The following is an 18,546-nucleotide window of genomic DNA, read 5'->3' as shown; positions in this document are numbered from 1 at the left end:
TATGACTTTTGTAAGTGTTGCTTTTTCCTTCGCTGCTATTATTTTTATAAACTGATATTCATTGTGCAGATAAGTCATTTTCATCTAGTTGTCTCATCTAGTTGTCATCTTTCACAGGTCAACAATGCCATTTGGCATCCTCTGTTGCACGTTAGCAAACTGAGTCTTCTCTGTTTATGTGAGAAGAATGTAAGGAGTACATTTTTTACATATAAATATGAAGTCTATTCTGAAGAATCAATCAACACATGTGAAGTCCTTCATAAGAACTATACAAGTGTATTTAAATATAACAATTTACTTATGCTAAATGGTTTTTATAAAGACACTTACTAGCAATATCATTCAAGAGAAGTCAACATTTCCACGACGTATGTTCATTTAAAAATCCAACCCCAACCTGCAGTTCACCCACACCACTAAGATATCTACCTTGTATGCAGATGGTATCTACAGAAATGACTGTAACTGTACATACCTGCATTGTACATATTGTTGAGCTGTCCTGCGGGCTTGGAGCTCTGTGGCACCAAACTCGGAGAAGTTCTAGGCACAGCGTTGTTTCCATAGCCTCCATTTTGCTCCAAGAGCTGCAGAGAGTCAAAACCATTATGAGTTTGGTTTTTTTTAATTTGTACATTAACACAGCATTGTCCAAGGACAGTTACAAAAGTTACGTTGCCTAGTCCTCGCTGCTTAGCTCTGAATGGCTGTTTAACTACTGAAAGACAAAAGTTTCACTTGTTTGGTTTCAGTGCATTAGGAACCATGAGAAGCCAGCACATTATTCTTTAGCTCTTCTCTAAGGCCAGGTTTTTCTGGGTGCATGCATTGTTCTTCTGGCTGCTCAGGTACATTGTTCCTGCTCCAAGTCCATAGTAAAACTTTAGGTTGAATGAGAGGAGTATTGGGTTCTTGGTAGCCAACCGTCAGAAAGAACTTTGTAGGAAAATCTCCCAGCTGCATTGCTGAAATACTGATACACCACACATTAGCAGTAAGTCTGCTGACTTGCAACCGTCTGAATAAACCCATCTCTAATTTTTCTAAACCAGAACTAACAGTATCCATAAGGCCTCATCTTTCTTTTACAACAAAGCCTTTCCTTTTACGTCTCAGTTAATAATATAGAATAGGCACCCTGGCTGGTGGTTAATTAAATCAATGTGTTTTAATATCACGTGCTGCAAAGAGCCGCAGGAAACACAAAGAAGCCACTTGTAGTTCCCAAGCTTCAGTCTGAGTATCTCAGCTCCACAGTGAAGGAGAGGCAACGAATGACAGAGTTATAACTCAGGGGCACTTGAGCAGAACCCTACTCCTGGTTGCATAATGGCTTTACAAGTGTGCAGAAGCTTCCAGAGTTTCCTTCTCCCCGATTCCTCTACTACTGAGAACATCGATAAACAAGTATGACCACGAGAAGACAAGCTCCTGTATTCCACATTACATGCTTCATTTAGCTCGCTGTACTGCAAGGAGGAACCCAGACAAAATGCACTCTGGCTGGCTACCATCGTAATAGTGAGTTTCAGGGTTGACAAGAAGGATATGCCCTCCAGGGAGCAAGGCACTTAACATTTGGGGACACATGCCTAACATCCAAATTATGCTTGGATGAGCCACTCACCTAGACAGAAACAGAGGCAAACACATGAATGCAAACACGGCCACAAACACCAAAAGAGACTAGTTAAAAACAGAAGATAGAAAAGGGCATAACGTTGAAAACAACAAGCAGTTCTCAAAGAAGAAAGGGAATCACCACAGGAGGCACAAAGAGGTAGCCTGGCTGCAGCCAGTTTCCTTGGCAGGAAGTGCGAAGTAGAAAACACAGCGTTACCAAAGTTAGAAATCTCAACTCACAAGCAGCTGCTACCTCACACTCTTTTGGATCCAATCCCTAACTTTCCAAGTGTAAACTGGCAAACAGGAACATAACTGTAGCCAGTAAAACAATATTTTCTTGGGTAAGCTAACCCCAAAGAGTAGGAGACAGGAAAGGGCTTTCCAACCAAAAGTTAAGGACAAACAAGAGCCCCTGCAGCAGAATCTGATTAATACAACAGTACATCTACACTATTGCTTAAGCCAATCTAATTTAACTTGCTCAGTGGGGGGGGGAGAGACTCTCTCCTGAACAACACAAGTTACAGAGAAAATAAGTGTTGTCCACACTGGCACTATATCAGCAGGAGATGCTCTCCCACCAACATAGCTTCTCCCTCTCACAAAGATGGAGTGAATTATGCAGACAGGAAAACGCTCTCCCATCTGCATAGAGCGACTTCCCCTGGTGCACTGCAGCTGTGACCATGTAGCACTTCTAGCGTAGACCTGGCTTTGGTTAAACCAGTCCTGTAAAACTAATGCAAGGGTCTGCGTGGATTCTTCTTTCCACTCCACAAGTTTACGGTTTTGTTTTATAGAAAGCAGCAGAAACCACAAAAGTTCCAATGGCCTGTCTGCTACCAGAGCGCTACCAGTTCAGCTGAAGGTAGGATTTTATATAGATTTACTTACATCTGCACAAAAGGACACTCCCAAGTCAAATTTCAGAAGCTGACATCAGCAACCTTTAAACCAAACTCAGAATCCCACACAGGCATTTGCATTAACTACACTAGTTTGCGAATTGGTGTAGGCCCATAATTAGTGTCGCATATCAAACTCAGCACCTTTCAGCTCAGTTTCAATCAAATCTGTTGTGTGACATTGAAGTTCTACCTCCAAAAGGGATGCTGTTGAAATGAAGATGCTCCCAAGAGTCTGCCAAGAAGCAGGAAGAACCACCGCTGGCTTCCTTTTAACATATTGGCATGAGTGAGAGCATAGAGCTAGGATTTTTCACTCTATTGTGAGTTATGCATCCAAATGTCTACTGAAATGGGGCATCCAAATCCCTTAAACTCATACAAAAATCTCCCCACAACCATCTTGGCAGCTATTTCCAAGTCACTACTGACTGAAAGTGGGGAAAAGAATGATTATACTCTTTGTAACATGCCAGTACCTCTGTGATAGGAGATTTAGGGTTCACATTCCTGGCAGCTGCAATTTCCTGTAGCTGATTCACAAGTTCAGTGATTGACAACCTCTCATCTGGGTTCACCTTCAAAGAGGAACCTGAAAAAATTTAGACATTTCAACAGACTTTTTCTGATTGCATAAATCTGTACTTTACTCAGTAGATGCACGAGCAGCATGACCACCAATCACAGTGTGCCGAAAAAATAGGTAAACAGTGAAGTTGTGCCCAGGTATTGTTTGCCTTGAACAGGTATCTATGTAGAACGAAGGATTCTAGCTATAAGTCAAGGTGATCCTATAAAAAAAATACAAGAGCACCACCTGAAGAAATGTTTAAAGGCAACTTAGAACCCACCCCACATCATCAGAATTTTCACAACTCACTGTAGTAGTTCCACTGTTGTTTTGAACTTTAATGCAACAAAAAGTTTCTCAAATTTAAGCGATCAGAGCCCAAATGCAAAATATTTCCAGACAATTTATCAAAATCCTAATCAAGATTAAGCACTGAAAAAGTAGTGAAAAACTGATAGGTTAGCTCTCAAAAAACAAACAAACAAACCCCCCCCCCCAGCTTTTAACTGAACATAGAAAAGTCTTAAAGTTCTGCATATTGATGTCTAATAACTAAAATTAAACTAGTCACTGTCAAATGGTTTACAAAGCTGACCTACAATGGAACTGCAAATTGTGGTTGCTTAATCCCACTGTACCTAATGTTTTAAAGGGTGAAAGATGTTCCATGCATAAAGACATCAGAATAAGTAAACAACCCAGATTTTAAACTTACGAATGAGATCATGGAACACAGTATATCGGGTGTCATTCTGAGGAATGGAGTATTTCCCATTGACTATGCGAAGCTTAGCCCCATCTTCAAATGGATGTTGCCTAAAGCACAATAAATACAGGATACAGCCCAAGGCCTATGCAGAAGTAAAAGAAAGCATTACAGAAAAGTCAGTAATTCAGGCGCTGAAGAAAACATAAAAGTTTAATTTTAGATATGAAAGTTATTATGTACTGAAACAACTCTGACCAAGTTCAAATCTGAAATAATTTTACTATATATTAAATAATTCAACTGCAAATTGCTTAGTCATAGAAGCCAACATTATTAATTTTTCAGCTGCATGCCACCCTTCCTTTCTAAAGTAATTAAAATACTTGAAGTTTCATTCTTTAAGATCAAAGATTAATGACAAGCCTCGTCTATGCAGACAAAGCTTTAGTTTCTAGAAATATGCAGACCATGCTACCAATTCGCCATTATGATTGAAAGTCTACCAGTTTCTTCAGTTTGAGTTTTTTTATTTTATAATTCCTTCCAGGTTGAAGGATTTACATTATAAGACTGGTATATAATATATAGATATCAACACCTTTATTATAGATGTAACCAAGTGTAGCACAAGGGTTTTTAAAAGTAAGTGCTCCAAAGAAATTAGTTCTATTTCATAAGCTATGAGCCAAATCTGAGATTCATAGTTTCTATGCAAGTCACTCCTACTTAAAGGATTTGGTCCTTTCTTTGTACTTCTCATGCACATTCATTCTGATGTTTCATGGTGCCTCTGTTCATGCAAGATACTGAAGATTGTGCCTAACAGCACCGCCCATTGCGTAAATAGCACATCATGCAACTCACGCACAACACCAAGATTCCAAATAAAATATGGGCATTGATAAAAATATCCAATACTCTGAAAAATACTAATGTATAACATCGGGGGGGGGGGGGGGGAGAGAAGGAGGGAGGAAGCCCAAAGACACATCACTGACAGAGTTAACTGAAGATGCAGTGGGAATGTAAATATTCCTCTTCAAATGTAACCACAAACCTTCCAGGGAGAGTTACTCATTTGCCACTACTCTTTGCCATGCCACTTAGCTGCCTCAGAAGCACACATGCTTTCTCTGCAAGCAGGAGTTCTGAGGTATCAACACTTAGCTTGTTCCTGCATTTACTGCTCTGAGACTAGGATTTGAATCCCTGGACTGTGAATGAGCAAAGTCAACGTTGTGTGTCTTGGCAACCTCAATCTAATCATGAGATGTGGTTATGGGCTCCAAGAAAGCCCTGTCCAGGCCTCCAGAGAAGAAGCTAAGTTGTTGGAACACACATGCCATTCAAGGTATTGAAATGAAACAAAATTATTGTGGTCTATGCCACAGGTGAGCCCAAATTAAGATTTAAAATTCAGACTAATTTAAGCTTTTTTTGCATGAAACGTGTCAGATACAGATGGCTGAGTTGGTTTTAAGATCAAACAATGCCACCAATTCATACTGCTTTTATATTCCGATACAACAGCACAGGCACATTTAGTTTAAACACCACAAATCTGATGAAATACAGAAACTATTCGACTATGACATCTAATAGACATTACAGAGAGAGAGAGAGAGAGAGAAAGAGAGAGAGAGAGAAACAGCAGTTCCTACCCATATATCCTGTTTTTCACCGATTGGAAAGTTTGAATACAAGTCTATCATTTCTGGAGTCCTATACATTGGTGTTGTATTTCTGGTAATCTGCAGAAACAAGAGTAAAAGATGATGAAGCAAGGGAATGTGGGGAGTGTCTTTCTAGTTTGGGTTTCTTTATTCGTTTGTTTTTTGCTTCTCATTTGTGTGCAGCCCCCAGCAATGATCTTTCAAGGTCCCTTCCAGTTCTAGGAGATAGGCAATCTCCATTCATATCATATAACAAGTTTTTCTGTGGGTCAGCAGCGCCCGACCCAAAAAAGGTTCCCCATTCCTGGACTAACAGTCATTCACAAGCACCTGTTGCAGTAGTCCCCTCAGGCCACATGGCAAGGAAAAAGCAGGCTGCCTCCTCTCAGCAGGGGAGAATTTTTGTGAACCAGAGACATAAGGAACAGGTTTATCATGCTCTTAGGACACATCCTGAGGCAGGATTCTGCTTTGTGCCTTCTTCTCTCTGCCCCAAGTAAGAAGCTGTCCAACCGCATGGCACCATCTGCTCTTCCCAGAGAGCCAGCAGACAGATCTCAGAGTTCATGATTCCCAAATGGAGGAGGTAAACAGAAACAAGCAGGCATAATTCTGCTAGTACTCAGGGCCAAAATAAAAGGAAATCTATTCTGAGAGACTGCACTGCACATACATTAATAAGTTCATGGATTTTGTTTGAGTGTCAATCTCGACTTTCGCCATAGACTTGACTTAGAAGGGGCGGAAAAATAATTTAAAGTAAATCCATCGTTGTCTGCTGCATTAGAGTTTTCAAGAACAGGAAGTCCTGCGGCACCTTAGAGACTAACAGATTTATTGGAGCATAAGCTTTCGTGGGCAAAGACCCATTTCATCAGATGCATCTGACGACGTGGGTCTTTGCCCATGAAAGCTTATGCTCCAGTATAGCTGTTAGTCTCTAAGGTGCTGCAGGACTTCTTGTTGTTCTTGCAGATTCAGACTAACACGGCTACCCCTCTGTCACGCATTAGGGTTTGTCAGCATTCCTAGCACTCAACCAGCTCAATGGACAAATTCATTTTGAGAGACAGGGAGAACATGCCAACACCGTTACAACTGTCCTAAGCGTTCAGCAATCATGTCTAGGCCAAGATCTGTTCAACAGACCTACTGCATTATCACATGACACCCAATACAGCTTTAAAAGCAATCTCTGATTTTAGCAGCTAAAGGAATCTACTTATACTTGAGAGAATCTGTCTGTCTATTCAAGAAGTCCTAAACGGCAAAGAGCCAGGACCACCAAATTCAGTACACACTTCCTCTTAGCATAAACTTCAAGCAAGGCCAGGGTTTGGTTGTGCCAGGAAAATAGGACATGCCTGGGGTGGGACTGCTTCTCATAAAACCATAGAGAAGACATCACCAGGCAGGTAAGGGGCAGGCAGGCTGGGTGGGGGTGCTCTCCTCCCCGCCTCTCACCATACCAGGATAGCTCCAGCCCTGAGCCTCCCACCAGCCACAGGTGCCATTTGCAGTGAGCTAACCCTCCCCAATCCCAATTGGTAGAGGACATTGTTGGCTAGTTCCCTTGGTCAGGGAGAGAGGGGAAAGCGGACAGTTGGCTGCATTCCTCACTCTGGCTGGGGAGCGCAGGGGGAAGAAAAACATGGACCTGCCCCAGCCGGGGGACATGCACCTGTCCCTCTGTGCCTGCTGGAGCTGCAGTGGCCGTGGAGAGGTGCTTCTCACCTGGCCCCAAGCTGCTGCAGTGAGAGGGCTGGGGTTGTCCTCTCTGCCCGGGGCACCCTGCATCCCCTGCCCCACCCCAGAGCAATGATTCAAAAGAAGCAGGGACATTTTATTTAAAAAAACAAAACAATAAGGACCCAAGCAATGCTGGGCAAATCTTCTAGCAAGCAAGCAAGATCAGAATCACTTGGGTACAACTGACTATTTTTCTGCAGACTGAAAAATTCACGTTAGCAGAAAACAGCTGTGGAATCCTTACTCCTCTGCCTTTTCATGTGAAAAGGTCATTAAAAGCTACCCTGCACATTGTGTCAAGTTTCACTGTGTTTATATTTTATTTCTCCACATCAAAGACTAGCAGGGCACTGATCAGGATGGGTGCTCTGGACTGCAGTTTAAGACCCCACACGGTTTTGCTTGAACGGCAGACAGCATGTATACAATGCAGCCAGCGCTGACTAGAACCATAGCCTTGTGAACCGTTTCCCATCTGAAAGGAACTCGATTGTCTTAGAACAGTCAAAGCTCAGGTTAACTTGGGTGCTGAATCCCACAGAGCCGCAGCAATAGAATGAACCCAGTATCTTGCCATTAGCTGCAGGTCACGTTTCTCACCTCCTCTTCCACTATTGCTCTCTTCTGTGCTGTCCAGCTGTAATCAGGATAATACGCGATAGTTGTAGCGCTGCCAAAGTCACACAGCTTAATTGTCCCCTGGTTACTAATCAGCATGTTCTCCACCTGCACACGAAGGGAGGTTAACCACTTTAAGAAGCGGCACACATTTATGCAGGCTGCAGCTTATGTGCACTTGTAAATCACGTCCAGAAAATGTAAACATTTATTTAAAACATTAGTATTGTGCAGTACATGGTATCCCGTGTCAGAGGGGACCACTTAACATTCTATATTAGTAAGTGACAGGCTTATGGTCCTGGCTCTCAGTGTTCTGTGCTGTTATGTAGCTCCAATTTATCCCTACATGTCTTCTAAGAGCCCAGTGAGCAGTGGCAGTGTTGGTAATGCTGCTACACAATACTGACCTCCCGTGGTATGGAAAATGCTCTAAATCGGCACCAGTCAGGTCCTGAGGGTGCTGGACTGAAGAGGCTCCGTATTTCTCAGATTAAATTAAGAGTGGGAAATGGACTACCCGGTTTCAGTTTCAGCTCTGAAATTATCTAACAGGATATTCAACAAGGATTCCAGCACCGAAAATACAGATAAAGGATACAGTCTAAACAGTAGCCATGTAGTGATGTCCTTCACTCCCAGCAAGTGACTATATACTAATACCGCTATTTGAAATGCTGTATATTCAAGTTTGTCAAGTTCATTAGCCCTACAGCATCAACTTTGTAGTCCACCCCAGAAGTCTGGTTTTGTGTGTCACAGACACTTAAATTCTATACTGTACCTTTAAGTCTCTATGAATAATAGGTGGTTTCTGTTTATGCATATGTTGCACTGCTCTGCAGGTCTGATAAAAAATCTTCAAAACAGTATCACAAGAGAGGAGCCCTTTGGATTCGACTTTCTTTAAGAATTCCACCAGCTGCCCTACAGGAGACAGAGCCAATTCAAATGAGCATATGAAAGCTTCAAGTGTTGAAAACATGTCGTTAAGTACATGAAATAGTCCGAACGTGACACATCTCTCCCAATCAAGCAGCATTTAATCATCTGAACTGGACAAAAGATTTGATGGAGACTATTTTGATAATAAAGAGAATCCAGGAAGATTTTTGACTGATGACTGAATACTGATAAGATAATGCCGTGTGTGTGTGTGTGAGAGAGAGTGTGAGAGAGAGAGAGAGAGATCGAAATCCAGTTTGGGCATCCCTGATCTGGCACTCTCAGGACCTGACAAGTCCCAGACATAGGAATTGGCCAGACCAGAGGAGATCAGGGCTCTCTCCAAGGACCACTGGCCCCTGGCTGGCTGCCAACTGGGCTACCAGCCCCCAACGGCTGCCGGTAGGGCTCTGCTGCTGGCCCCTTACCAGACTCCCAGACAACAGCCGGTGGGGTTCTCTGGTCCAGCAACATCTGCGGTCCTGCTAGATGTTGCCGGACCAGAGAGGTTCAACCTGTACTTTTATTTGGAATGAGTCACAGCTTTAAAGCATTCACAGCTTTCATCCCATTAGGATGCAAATACTATCCCTTCATTTCAGGCTATGCCAGCAACAGCCACCGCATATTGTATTGCTCAATATTAGCTACCAGGGAACAACATCAGGTTTACAACAAGGAATCAACTAGCTATAATCATTTTAAAAAGGGAACACACTCTTCCCAGCGGACACTCTCTTCATCACAGGTGCCGTTTGCTCTTTTCCTTCCTCTCTACTCCTGCCAGGTCCTAAGCCAGAAACTACCATTCCAGCTGAGAAAAATTGGACAACACCCTTAGACAGGAAGTGTTGTTAAACCAGCAACTAATGGGAGTCTGAATGCTTCAATTAATTGGCCTCTCGCAGGGTGGTTGAAGGTGTGGTGGAATTTACACACAACTACAGATTGCAGAAGTTAGCTTGCTAAAAGAAGACGAGTTAGAGGGAATTTGACAAGGCAGATGATGAAGGGGACAGTAAAAACTGATGACTTCACTCCTTCCAGAATGGCTCAAACATGAAGGACAGATCAGTTAATAGCAGGTAAACTGCTCTCTTGCTAAATAACATTTAGCTGTTCTCTGTCTAGTAAAACTGTGCATTTTTCCAGTTGAAGATCTGTCTATTCCTTTGGAAGAATATGCTCTGTTCCGAAAATAAGCCACACCACAAACAAAACCAGGTTTTACCTTTACAAAGCTCGGTAAGCAGAAGGAACTCGCCCTGCCCAGTATCAGATTCTTCTTTTCCTATGGATGCAGCTGAGCAGAACTGGACAATGTTAGGATGACCTGAAAGCTTTTTCTGCGAATTTGTTTAAGGAAAATCTTGGAAGCGAGTCAGATTTTCTTCATACTGTCAAGCACAACCAGCTCATGTACAAGTCTCATTGGAAGTGTTTAATGTACACAACAGAAGAACCTAAATAGTGTCTCATTTAACAGAATGAGAACAACAGGCAGACACCCAAAGTAAAAAACCCAATACCTGTTAATAACAATGAACACTCTGATCTAGCTAGCGTATAGTCTCTCTTGACAAGGTGGGCAGTGCAGCAATATAGGCATTAGTAAAGACATCTCCATCAACCAGACTTTGTCACAGATATTGGGTGACATTCTGGCTGTGCGATCAAGGTCGGGCCATTGACCTCCATACAAATCTTTATATACTAGTACCAGGTGTCCCGTTCTGTTGGGGGGGGAAGGTCAAGGGAGGGAGAGAGAAGTCAATCTCCGATCCTCGTCACAGGGGATGAGTCTAGACTGCAAGCTTCTTTTGAAAGAAGATTTTCCGAAGGAGCTCTTTTGAAAAAGCTTCTCTTGAAAGAGAGCATCCACACCTCAAAACCAGATCAAAAAAAGCAATCTGCTTTTCCGAAAGAGCGTCGAAAAATGCCTGTTCTGCGTCCACACACGCCTTTTTTCAAAAGAGCTCTTTCGAAAAAGGCGTTCTTCCTCATAATTTGAGGTTTACCAATGTCGAAAAAACCCCTGTGTTCTTTCAATTTAATTGCAAAAGCACGTGATTGCAAAGTGGACGCAGGTGAAATTTTTCAAAAGAAGGGCAGTTTCTTCAAAAAAACAATGTAATCTAGATATACCCTGGGTGAGAAGCTTACAATGTATCTGGTTAGGTGTCTGTAAGCAACTAGAACAGTGAGATTCCGGTCTAAAATGAGTGTCCACAGGTGTATTAAGCCAGCTGCTTAAAAAAGGGTATTGGCCAAGGGTGGTGAGTAGTGTTGAGATTATCGGGCCTATGAAGTGTGCCCCTATTGTGAACTCAAGTGTGAAAAATGTGTGACAGTTCATAAGACATTACAATAACCATGAAAAATGGGTCAAGTTGTTTACCCTCTCGTCACCTGTCCCACCTTGCATCCTGTTTCATCCTCCTACCTGCCAGCACTAGAACTCATCTAAGGGATTTGCATCCTGAAGAGAAGACTGGCTGTCCTGGCTCTTGTTTAAGCATTTGGTTTGTACCTGTGAGTGCTGCAAGTCATCGCATTACCATAACAACTAGTTCTCCCAGACTGGCAGCGGGGAGATCTAATTACCCACACTGCAAAGGCACCTAATATCCTACACTGTATTCTCTTGCCTAGTCACATTATCTTCTACTCCGCCGTTTCTTTCTTCCTTGCCTCTCTCACTCCGGATATTTAATTGAATCCTGAAGTCAACTATTCTGCAGTCATCCAAGCCTCTATTGTCTAAAAAGAAAGGATCCAACCAGATCATAACTAACCAGGGTCAAAGCAGCACGTCTCTGTTGACTAGCAAGTCAAAGCATCCAGTTGTCACTAACCAGCGACCCTGTGTGCCAAAAACAATGACATCCATATTTCATCTATCTTTCCTACCCTGGCTCTCCTCCATCTTTAGTCTGTCTGTATGTTAAGAACAGGGTGATGTCCTTCACATCAGGAAAGAGTAAAATTAACCTTTTCCTTTTCATCAAAGAAGAGTTGTTCTCAAAATAGGAGATGTTAGTTTGACACCTAAAGGACAAACTAAAGGGAGACAAACTTCAAATAGTTTTGCATAATTACTCAACCACTGTTTCAAAATAAACACTTGTTTTAGTTTCCTGTTCGTTCTTGTTTAACAAAAAATTCATATGAAATGAATGTTTTGATGTGTTTTTCAAATAATCAAGTAAAACCCAAGGCTCTATTTAAAAATAACATCAAACTTCTTTATCGTTGTTTAATGTTGGACAGGGAACGAGTTTATAAAAAATCTGCAACACTTCAGGCCTCTGAGACCAATATCCATACAACAGCAGGGAAAGAGAAGGAGAGTAATTCAACTCCACAAGGAAAGTAGAAGTTTAAACAAGTCATTGTCCAACTGGGAAATGACACGTTCTCTGAATTCCACCTCTGAAGTTACATCAGACCAAACCATTGTTTCACACTGTCCGCAACACATTACAGCTGTTTAGTTTAGAACCGTGGAAACATTCTGTGAGTTCACAAATCAAATATTGGCAATTAGTGACATTTATCCTACGACTGGTCACTGAAGGAAGTAAATAGCAGGGGCAATAAATATGTTTAAAAGGGAGCTTGACACCTCCATCTCTTTTTGGTGCAGTTCCTTTGGTATCAGTTTTCCAGAGTTATGGATGACACTAAGCATGTAATAAGGGGAGTGGCACAACTCAGGGGACTGGTATGATTGAAAGCCTTTTTCCTGTAACTCATTCATCTGTAGCAATCCCAGGTTGGCAGATAAACTCTTTAAGCTATAAAAGCTGTTTAGTGATTTCTGAAATGAGCTGGAGATCTTGGTATAGAGCCCATGGAGCAAACATACAATTAACAGAGGCCCTGGACTGAAGGGGCACTGAGACCACCAAAGACAGCTACTATCAAGTAGGGAAATAAAATCCTGTTTAATTAGTTAACCTGTTAAATATAGTGCTTAACTGGTTAACCAATTACAGAGGAAGTGGGTGGAGGGGACTGCTCTAGCCTTTCTGGGCTGGAGTGGCCCCCCTCAACTGCTCCAGCCCCCGCCAGTAGCAATACCCAAAAGGGTGATGCTTACCGGTTAAGCTTCCACCTCCCTACTATCGATATCCGAGACTGTTCACAGTAGTGAGCGCAGGCTTGTGCTGTAGTTGGTCTGTGGATAAGAGGAGCCTTCAGTCTGTAGCCGTTAAAAACTGTACTCCTCAAGACAACAATAAGGAAGTATGAACCCTAAGATACACACTCAGTGATGATACCATTCTAACCAGACCTGAGCGTCTCCCAGATACTGTCAGAGAGAACTGACAAACATGGGCCTCTAGGAAGTCACACAATAGACTGAAGCAGACTAATTCTGAGTCTCAGATTTGGACCTTCACTTTTGGCCACAAAAAGCCACATCACCAATACCAAAGGTGATTTTATGTACGCTCGTCAGACTGCAACAGATTCATTTCCTCAGAACTAAACAAAACAGCAGAAATGTCTAATGGCAACTCAGGATTTCAAACATTTTCTTCCCTGGAGGAATACTTGACAACTACTTTCAGTGGCCATATGGATTCTGAAGAACAGAAGTTTACAGCAAACATCTACGTCCTTCAAGCTGTTTCACACCAAGCATTGCCTTCTTCACAATATTGAATTTTGACAAAGGATACCATAAAACAAACTTCTTGAATGATGGCTCTGTTCTTCTCCTCTTCATTTGACAATAACCTCTGTTTCAGAAAAAAGAATACTGAAAAAGGTATACAATTTTGAAGTATTATAAAAACACATACATGGGAAAAATTAGAGTTAACATATGGTCAGCTCTCCAGATAAGGGAACAAGGGTCAAATCCGAGATCCCCGGCTTGGACACATTTGTCACCACAAAAATAGCCAGGTTCCTCGTTACATATCCCTCTGTTCATCTCTATCAGTGGTTTTCAACTTTGCCAGAGTACTTACTGTTCCCCTTTAAGTAGTCTGAAGCCCAAGCCCTGGTGCCCAGATCTGAGGCATGTAATTCAGTTTTAGGGAGCCCCATGTGGCACCGAGCCCCCGGCAACTATCCTGCTTGCCATTCTCTAACACTCGCCCTACACTTGTGACAGCCCTAAATCCGTCTTGTGGCTGCCCTGGGGCTCACAACCCATAAGTTGAGAAAGACTGAACTAAACAAGCTGCTGTATCCCCCCAAAAGAACACTGCAAACACCTGTTTGAGAATCACTGATCTTTATCCTCTCTCCAGTAGCACAGCCTCTACAATCACACTTGTGTTACAGCACATTGCAAGTCTCCTCACTCACCCCCATCTCCCCGCTCATTATGGAGCATGTGATTAAAGAAAAATCTGCTGCAGAACTGTGATGTTTTGCTTCAACAAAAGAAGTCGTACAGTAGATTCAAGGGAGTTTTTACTAGAATTAAAAATAAACGTCATAGCTGATTTCTTGTTTTATCTATGTGGATATTCAATACTATACTGTGCCCCACACTTCCAATTTGTGACTGATTTATACATCCACAACATTGTGGTGGCAGAGGGAGGAGAGGAAGATGGAAGCTTTGGTAGCTGCAACCTCTGGCACCTACAAGTGCTTGGGTTTTCTGATCACAGTGCCTGTCTCTCTGATCTTGTTAGGCCTAAGAGAGATGGATCGGGAGAAAACGTAAGATGCTCTTGTCCCTCCCTTCATAATGCTGTCCCCCTTTGGAAATGCTTTTTCCTGAAAGTTAACACTAGAGAAATTTTATTCCCACTGTGAGGTTGGAGCCATGCAGTCTTGTGGCTAAAGGTGTTTCATGTTGTTGCCTGCTAAGGGTTGGTCCACGCTACTACAGCCGGTCCCCGAGTTATAAACGGTTGATTTACGACTGTTCACATTTACGACCAAACCTCCCATTAAGCAGTACTAAAGGCAGTCCCCGAGTTACTAACATGACCCGCGATGACGAACAGCGCAGTCACAATGTAACTAAAGGGGTCTGACTTACGAACAATTCGAGTTACAGCCAAGTGTTTGGTCCGTAACCCGTTCATAACTTGGGGACCGGCTGTACTTGAGTAGACCTAACTTAGGTCGTTCAGGAGTATGAAAAAGCCACCTCCCTAAGCACAAGTTACCACGATCAAAATGCTGTCCACCCCAGCTCTGTATTGGCATGAGACACTTTCCCACACACATCACTTCGGTCTCTTGCAGAGGTGGAGTAATTAAAGGATTGAAACACATATTACCTTTAAAGCGTAATCTTTGCCACTTCCAAGATCTTGAGCTTCATATACAAATGCAAACCCACCTAGGAGATGAAATAAATTATACATTTCATTAACATCTCTACCACGTACATTAACTATTTACCTTTATTTCACAACTAGTAACAAAAATTTCAGTTAATACTGGAAGCATCTTGAAATAAAGTAAGTGTATTTGATTATATTTTCAGTTCCTAATTAGCAACATAAAGAATATGATAAATATACTGGCAAGTTGGAATGCACTTCTACTAGGGTTCGGAGAGATGATTAGGGCTGATTCATTAGCCCTCTACAATTGTCCCTTGTGTTAGCAGGTCCCTCCAATATGGCAAAAATAAAGGTGGGCTTGCAGCCCTACTAGAGAGCAGAGAAACAGCACTCTGGACATTGAATCCACACATTTTTACTTGTTCATTTGTGGCTCGGACACAGAACACATCTCCCAAAACTCAAAGACTTAAGTGGTGGCAGTATGTAGGAAGAGGTCCCCAAAGAAAAAGTGAAGAGGCTAATGACTTTCCCAGAAGTGAACCTTAAAAATTATTCCAGTGCCTACAACTACATGCATCTTCTTTTGGTAATGTTTTTGCTCTCTACTACTGTAATTAATGGCCTACCACAGTGGGGTGCTCTCAACTGTAGCCAGTCCTAATACTCACCCCTTTTTGACGGATCCATTCCTAGACACCCCTTTAAGTTGCCTTGTACGTGCTCTGGAGTTGTTCCCACATCACATCTTTCCTTAGTCTCTTATTTGCAGGTTCTACCTCATTTTACACCCTTCACCCTTTTCTCTGCACTGTTACACTCCCCTACTTTGTGAAGCACACAAGTTCACAGCTGCTCTCACTGTCCACTTCCCGAGGTCTCCCCCACTGCTTGGCTTTCTGTTCTCCGCTGGCCTCTGCAGCATGACAACTGAAGATGCCCTATGCCAACTAGGGACTTAAAATCCCATGTAATCGGTTAACTGGTGAAGTGCCCAGGTCTGCTGCGGACAGGTAGAGAACTGCTCCAGCCCCCACCAGTTAACCTTTCACATCCTTAATGACCACAGATCTCCAGCAGACATGACATAAAACCAGTTCTGCAAGCAACAGACATCGCCAGGAGAGCTCCTGCCAACACAGTGCTATGCACGCCAGTGCTTATGTTGGTGAAACTTATGTCACTGGGTGGTGGTTTATTCACACCCCTTCTCAACATAAGTCATGGCAACATGAGCTGTAGAGTCGACATTGCCTCAGTTTAGGTATTAAAACCCAGATTTCAACTCTGTAAGGCAGTGGTTCCCAAGCTTTCTGGCATCAAGGCCCCCTTTTTGATTTTTGAACCTCCCTCCCCCCGCTCGCCCCCAAAAAGACAGCAAAACTTGTTGAGAAAAAAAAAGGAACTGAGCTTCCAAGGGACTCTCCGGGATCTCTCAAGTACAAAGGGGCGAAAACCACTTGTGTATTTGGGTTTTCTGAGCTACATTTTGCAAACATTCACACACAACGTTCCAAACATGATCAACTTTAGTCATTTTCAAAACCATGACTTTCTAGCATCAGTTTCCCTGCTAAAAGCATTCAGAGTTTTTGCAGCAGTACAACATGTAGGTTCTTGCATGAACTACATGGGGTATGTGATGAGCTGGATCACAGGGGTCCCTTTGGGGTTGTTACCCGGTATGCTGGTCTTGCCACTGAGCCTGCCTACCCGCCTTCTGTGGCACCCCACCAACCTATCCTGCTGGCCTCCCAGCCAATGTACAGAGTTGGGTAACGGCCCCCCAGCAGAGCTACCCCAACACTGAACTAGCAAATAAATCGACCTTACATCCATGTGAAATTTACACAAAGAAAGCTCATTAGGTCAGCACTTGTTATCAATGAAAGAATGCACAGAAGTTGCTCCCCGCAGGTAACAATTACTTACACTGGGCTTGATAATAAACAAAAGCGTTTTTATTAAGTAGGATTCGAGTGACTGCAAGTGAAAACAGACAGATGAAAGTTAGTTACTAAGCCAAAATAAACCAAACACGCCAGCTAATCCAAATGCACTAAGAAACTTGTAACATGCAAATTCTTCCCCTAACAGTTGTTCTACTCATCTCTTTCACAAGCTAGGCAGCTTCCTAGATTGGGCCCGATCCTTTCCCCTGTTCAGTCTTAGATGTTTCCAGCAAGCATCTTGGGTGGTAAATCTCCAGGCATCTGGTCACCCCTCCTATTGTTTGGTTTCTCCCCTTTATATCCCTTTTGCCCAAGACAGGAATTCTGTGTTCAGTTCAAATTGCTCTTACCTTGAGTGGAAAAGTACCAGATCCAAAATGGGTTCCAGCTTCAGGTGGCATGGTCACATGTCTTGGTAGGACCAACCACTGTTTGGGTTTATAGGAAAAACAAAGCCACTTGCAGGTTGTTTACTTGATCACCCAGCCATTAAGTTCATAAAATATCACTAATGGCTTCTACTTGAATACCTGGACTAATAAAACAGGTCCCTATACAAGAAAGATACATGCACACAAATAGGATATACAGATTCATCAGATTACAACTTTTAAGGTGCCATGTCACAGGCTATACACTGCATAAAGCATATCTGAGTTATGTATATTCATAAGCCAGTTTTCAGAAAGCAGGGATGGAGGGCTAACATTTAGTTGTCAAACTACAATTTGTCACTGGACACATGCATAGTTTGCACTCGATTTCCTTTTCAGAATGCCAACAAGGCAGGGTCGTTATGAAATTGATTCAGCGCTCTAGACACAAACAAACCGCCTAATTAATGGGAAATGACACAGAAGTGAGTCACAGGCCAGCCTCTTATCCTTATTTATTAGCTCCTTATAATTTAATATGATGTTCAGCTGTGTGTTTGTATACACCAACAGCCAACTATTTGTACCATTCTAACCCATTTCAGAAGAGATATCAATTTCTTTCTTCTGTGGATGTGTGTGACGGCCAAAATTATAGTATAGATAGAGCAATGACCTATTTGGCTGCAGCTTTTCTTCCACTGTTGAAGTATTTGCCCTGCAAGATTATAACAAACTGCAGAAGAGAGGTAACAAAATGAAAGGGTGGTGGAAAATCAAACATACCATTCATGGTAGGATCTTACCACGACCCCACACTCTCACCCTGTGTTATAGATTATCAAGAGTTTTACACGAGAGAAGAAAAGGAAGGAAGAGATCACAATGCCCTAAGCCTGTAACATTTCATGAATCAGCAACAAGGAGGATGCAGCAGGTCTAAGGAAGAGAGCAGTGTAGGAGAGAAAAGGGGGAACTAACCTGCTGCTCCCCTTGACTAAGGAAAGAAGACGACATCATCTCCAGCCCAGCAACCCAGCACAAGTGTGAGCAGCTGCTCTATGCCTGAGGCAGGCTGCCCAAGTAACTGCATCCGTTTGCTTGGTGAGCAATCCAAGCAGTTAGAGTACCAGGCTTTTCCGGACAGCTGCTACT

The 18,546-nt window shown here is 42.6% G+C and overlaps 1 protein-coding gene across 4 annotated transcripts in view; it reads right to left on the bottom strand.

Annotated features, from left to right (window-relative positions):
- Positions 1-18,546, bottom strand: part of GAK (cyclin G associated kinase) — an 81,650-nt gene that overhangs the window by 52,806 nt on the left and 10,298 nt on the right. For 3 of the 4 annotated variants that reach the window (XM_075931303.2, XM_075931306.2, XM_075931304.2), the window contains exons 2-10: positions 15,057-15,118; positions 13,488-13,547; positions 10,031-10,145; positions 8,639-8,781; positions 7,837-7,962; positions 5,476-5,565; positions 3,821-3,956; positions 3,014-3,126; positions 479-590 (exon numbers count right to left, since the gene is read on the bottom strand). In XM_075931303.2, coding sequence (XP_075787418.2) covers positions 479-590; positions 3,014-3,126; positions 3,821-3,956; positions 5,476-5,565; positions 7,837-7,962; positions 8,639-8,781; positions 10,031-10,145; positions 13,488-13,547; positions 15,057-15,118 — 957 coding nt within the window. Of the gene's footprint in view, positions 1-478; positions 591-3,013; positions 3,127-3,820; positions 3,957-5,475; positions 5,566-7,836; positions 7,963-8,638; positions 8,782-10,030; positions 10,146-13,487; positions 13,568-15,056; positions 15,119-18,546 lie in introns of all 4 variants that reach the window. The other variant, XM_075931308.2, reaches the window with a different exon arrangement.

Source organism: Pelodiscus sinensis, chromosome 6 (genome assembly GCF_052426305.1).
Source record: "Pelodiscus sinensis isolate ZL-2025 chromosome 6, ASM5242630v1, whole genome shotgun sequence".
In the NCBI taxonomy this organism is placed as follows: domain Eukaryota; kingdom Metazoa; phylum Chordata; order Testudines; family Trionychidae; genus Pelodiscus; species Pelodiscus sinensis.
This window is presented reverse-complemented; position numbering and strand designations above follow the sequence as displayed.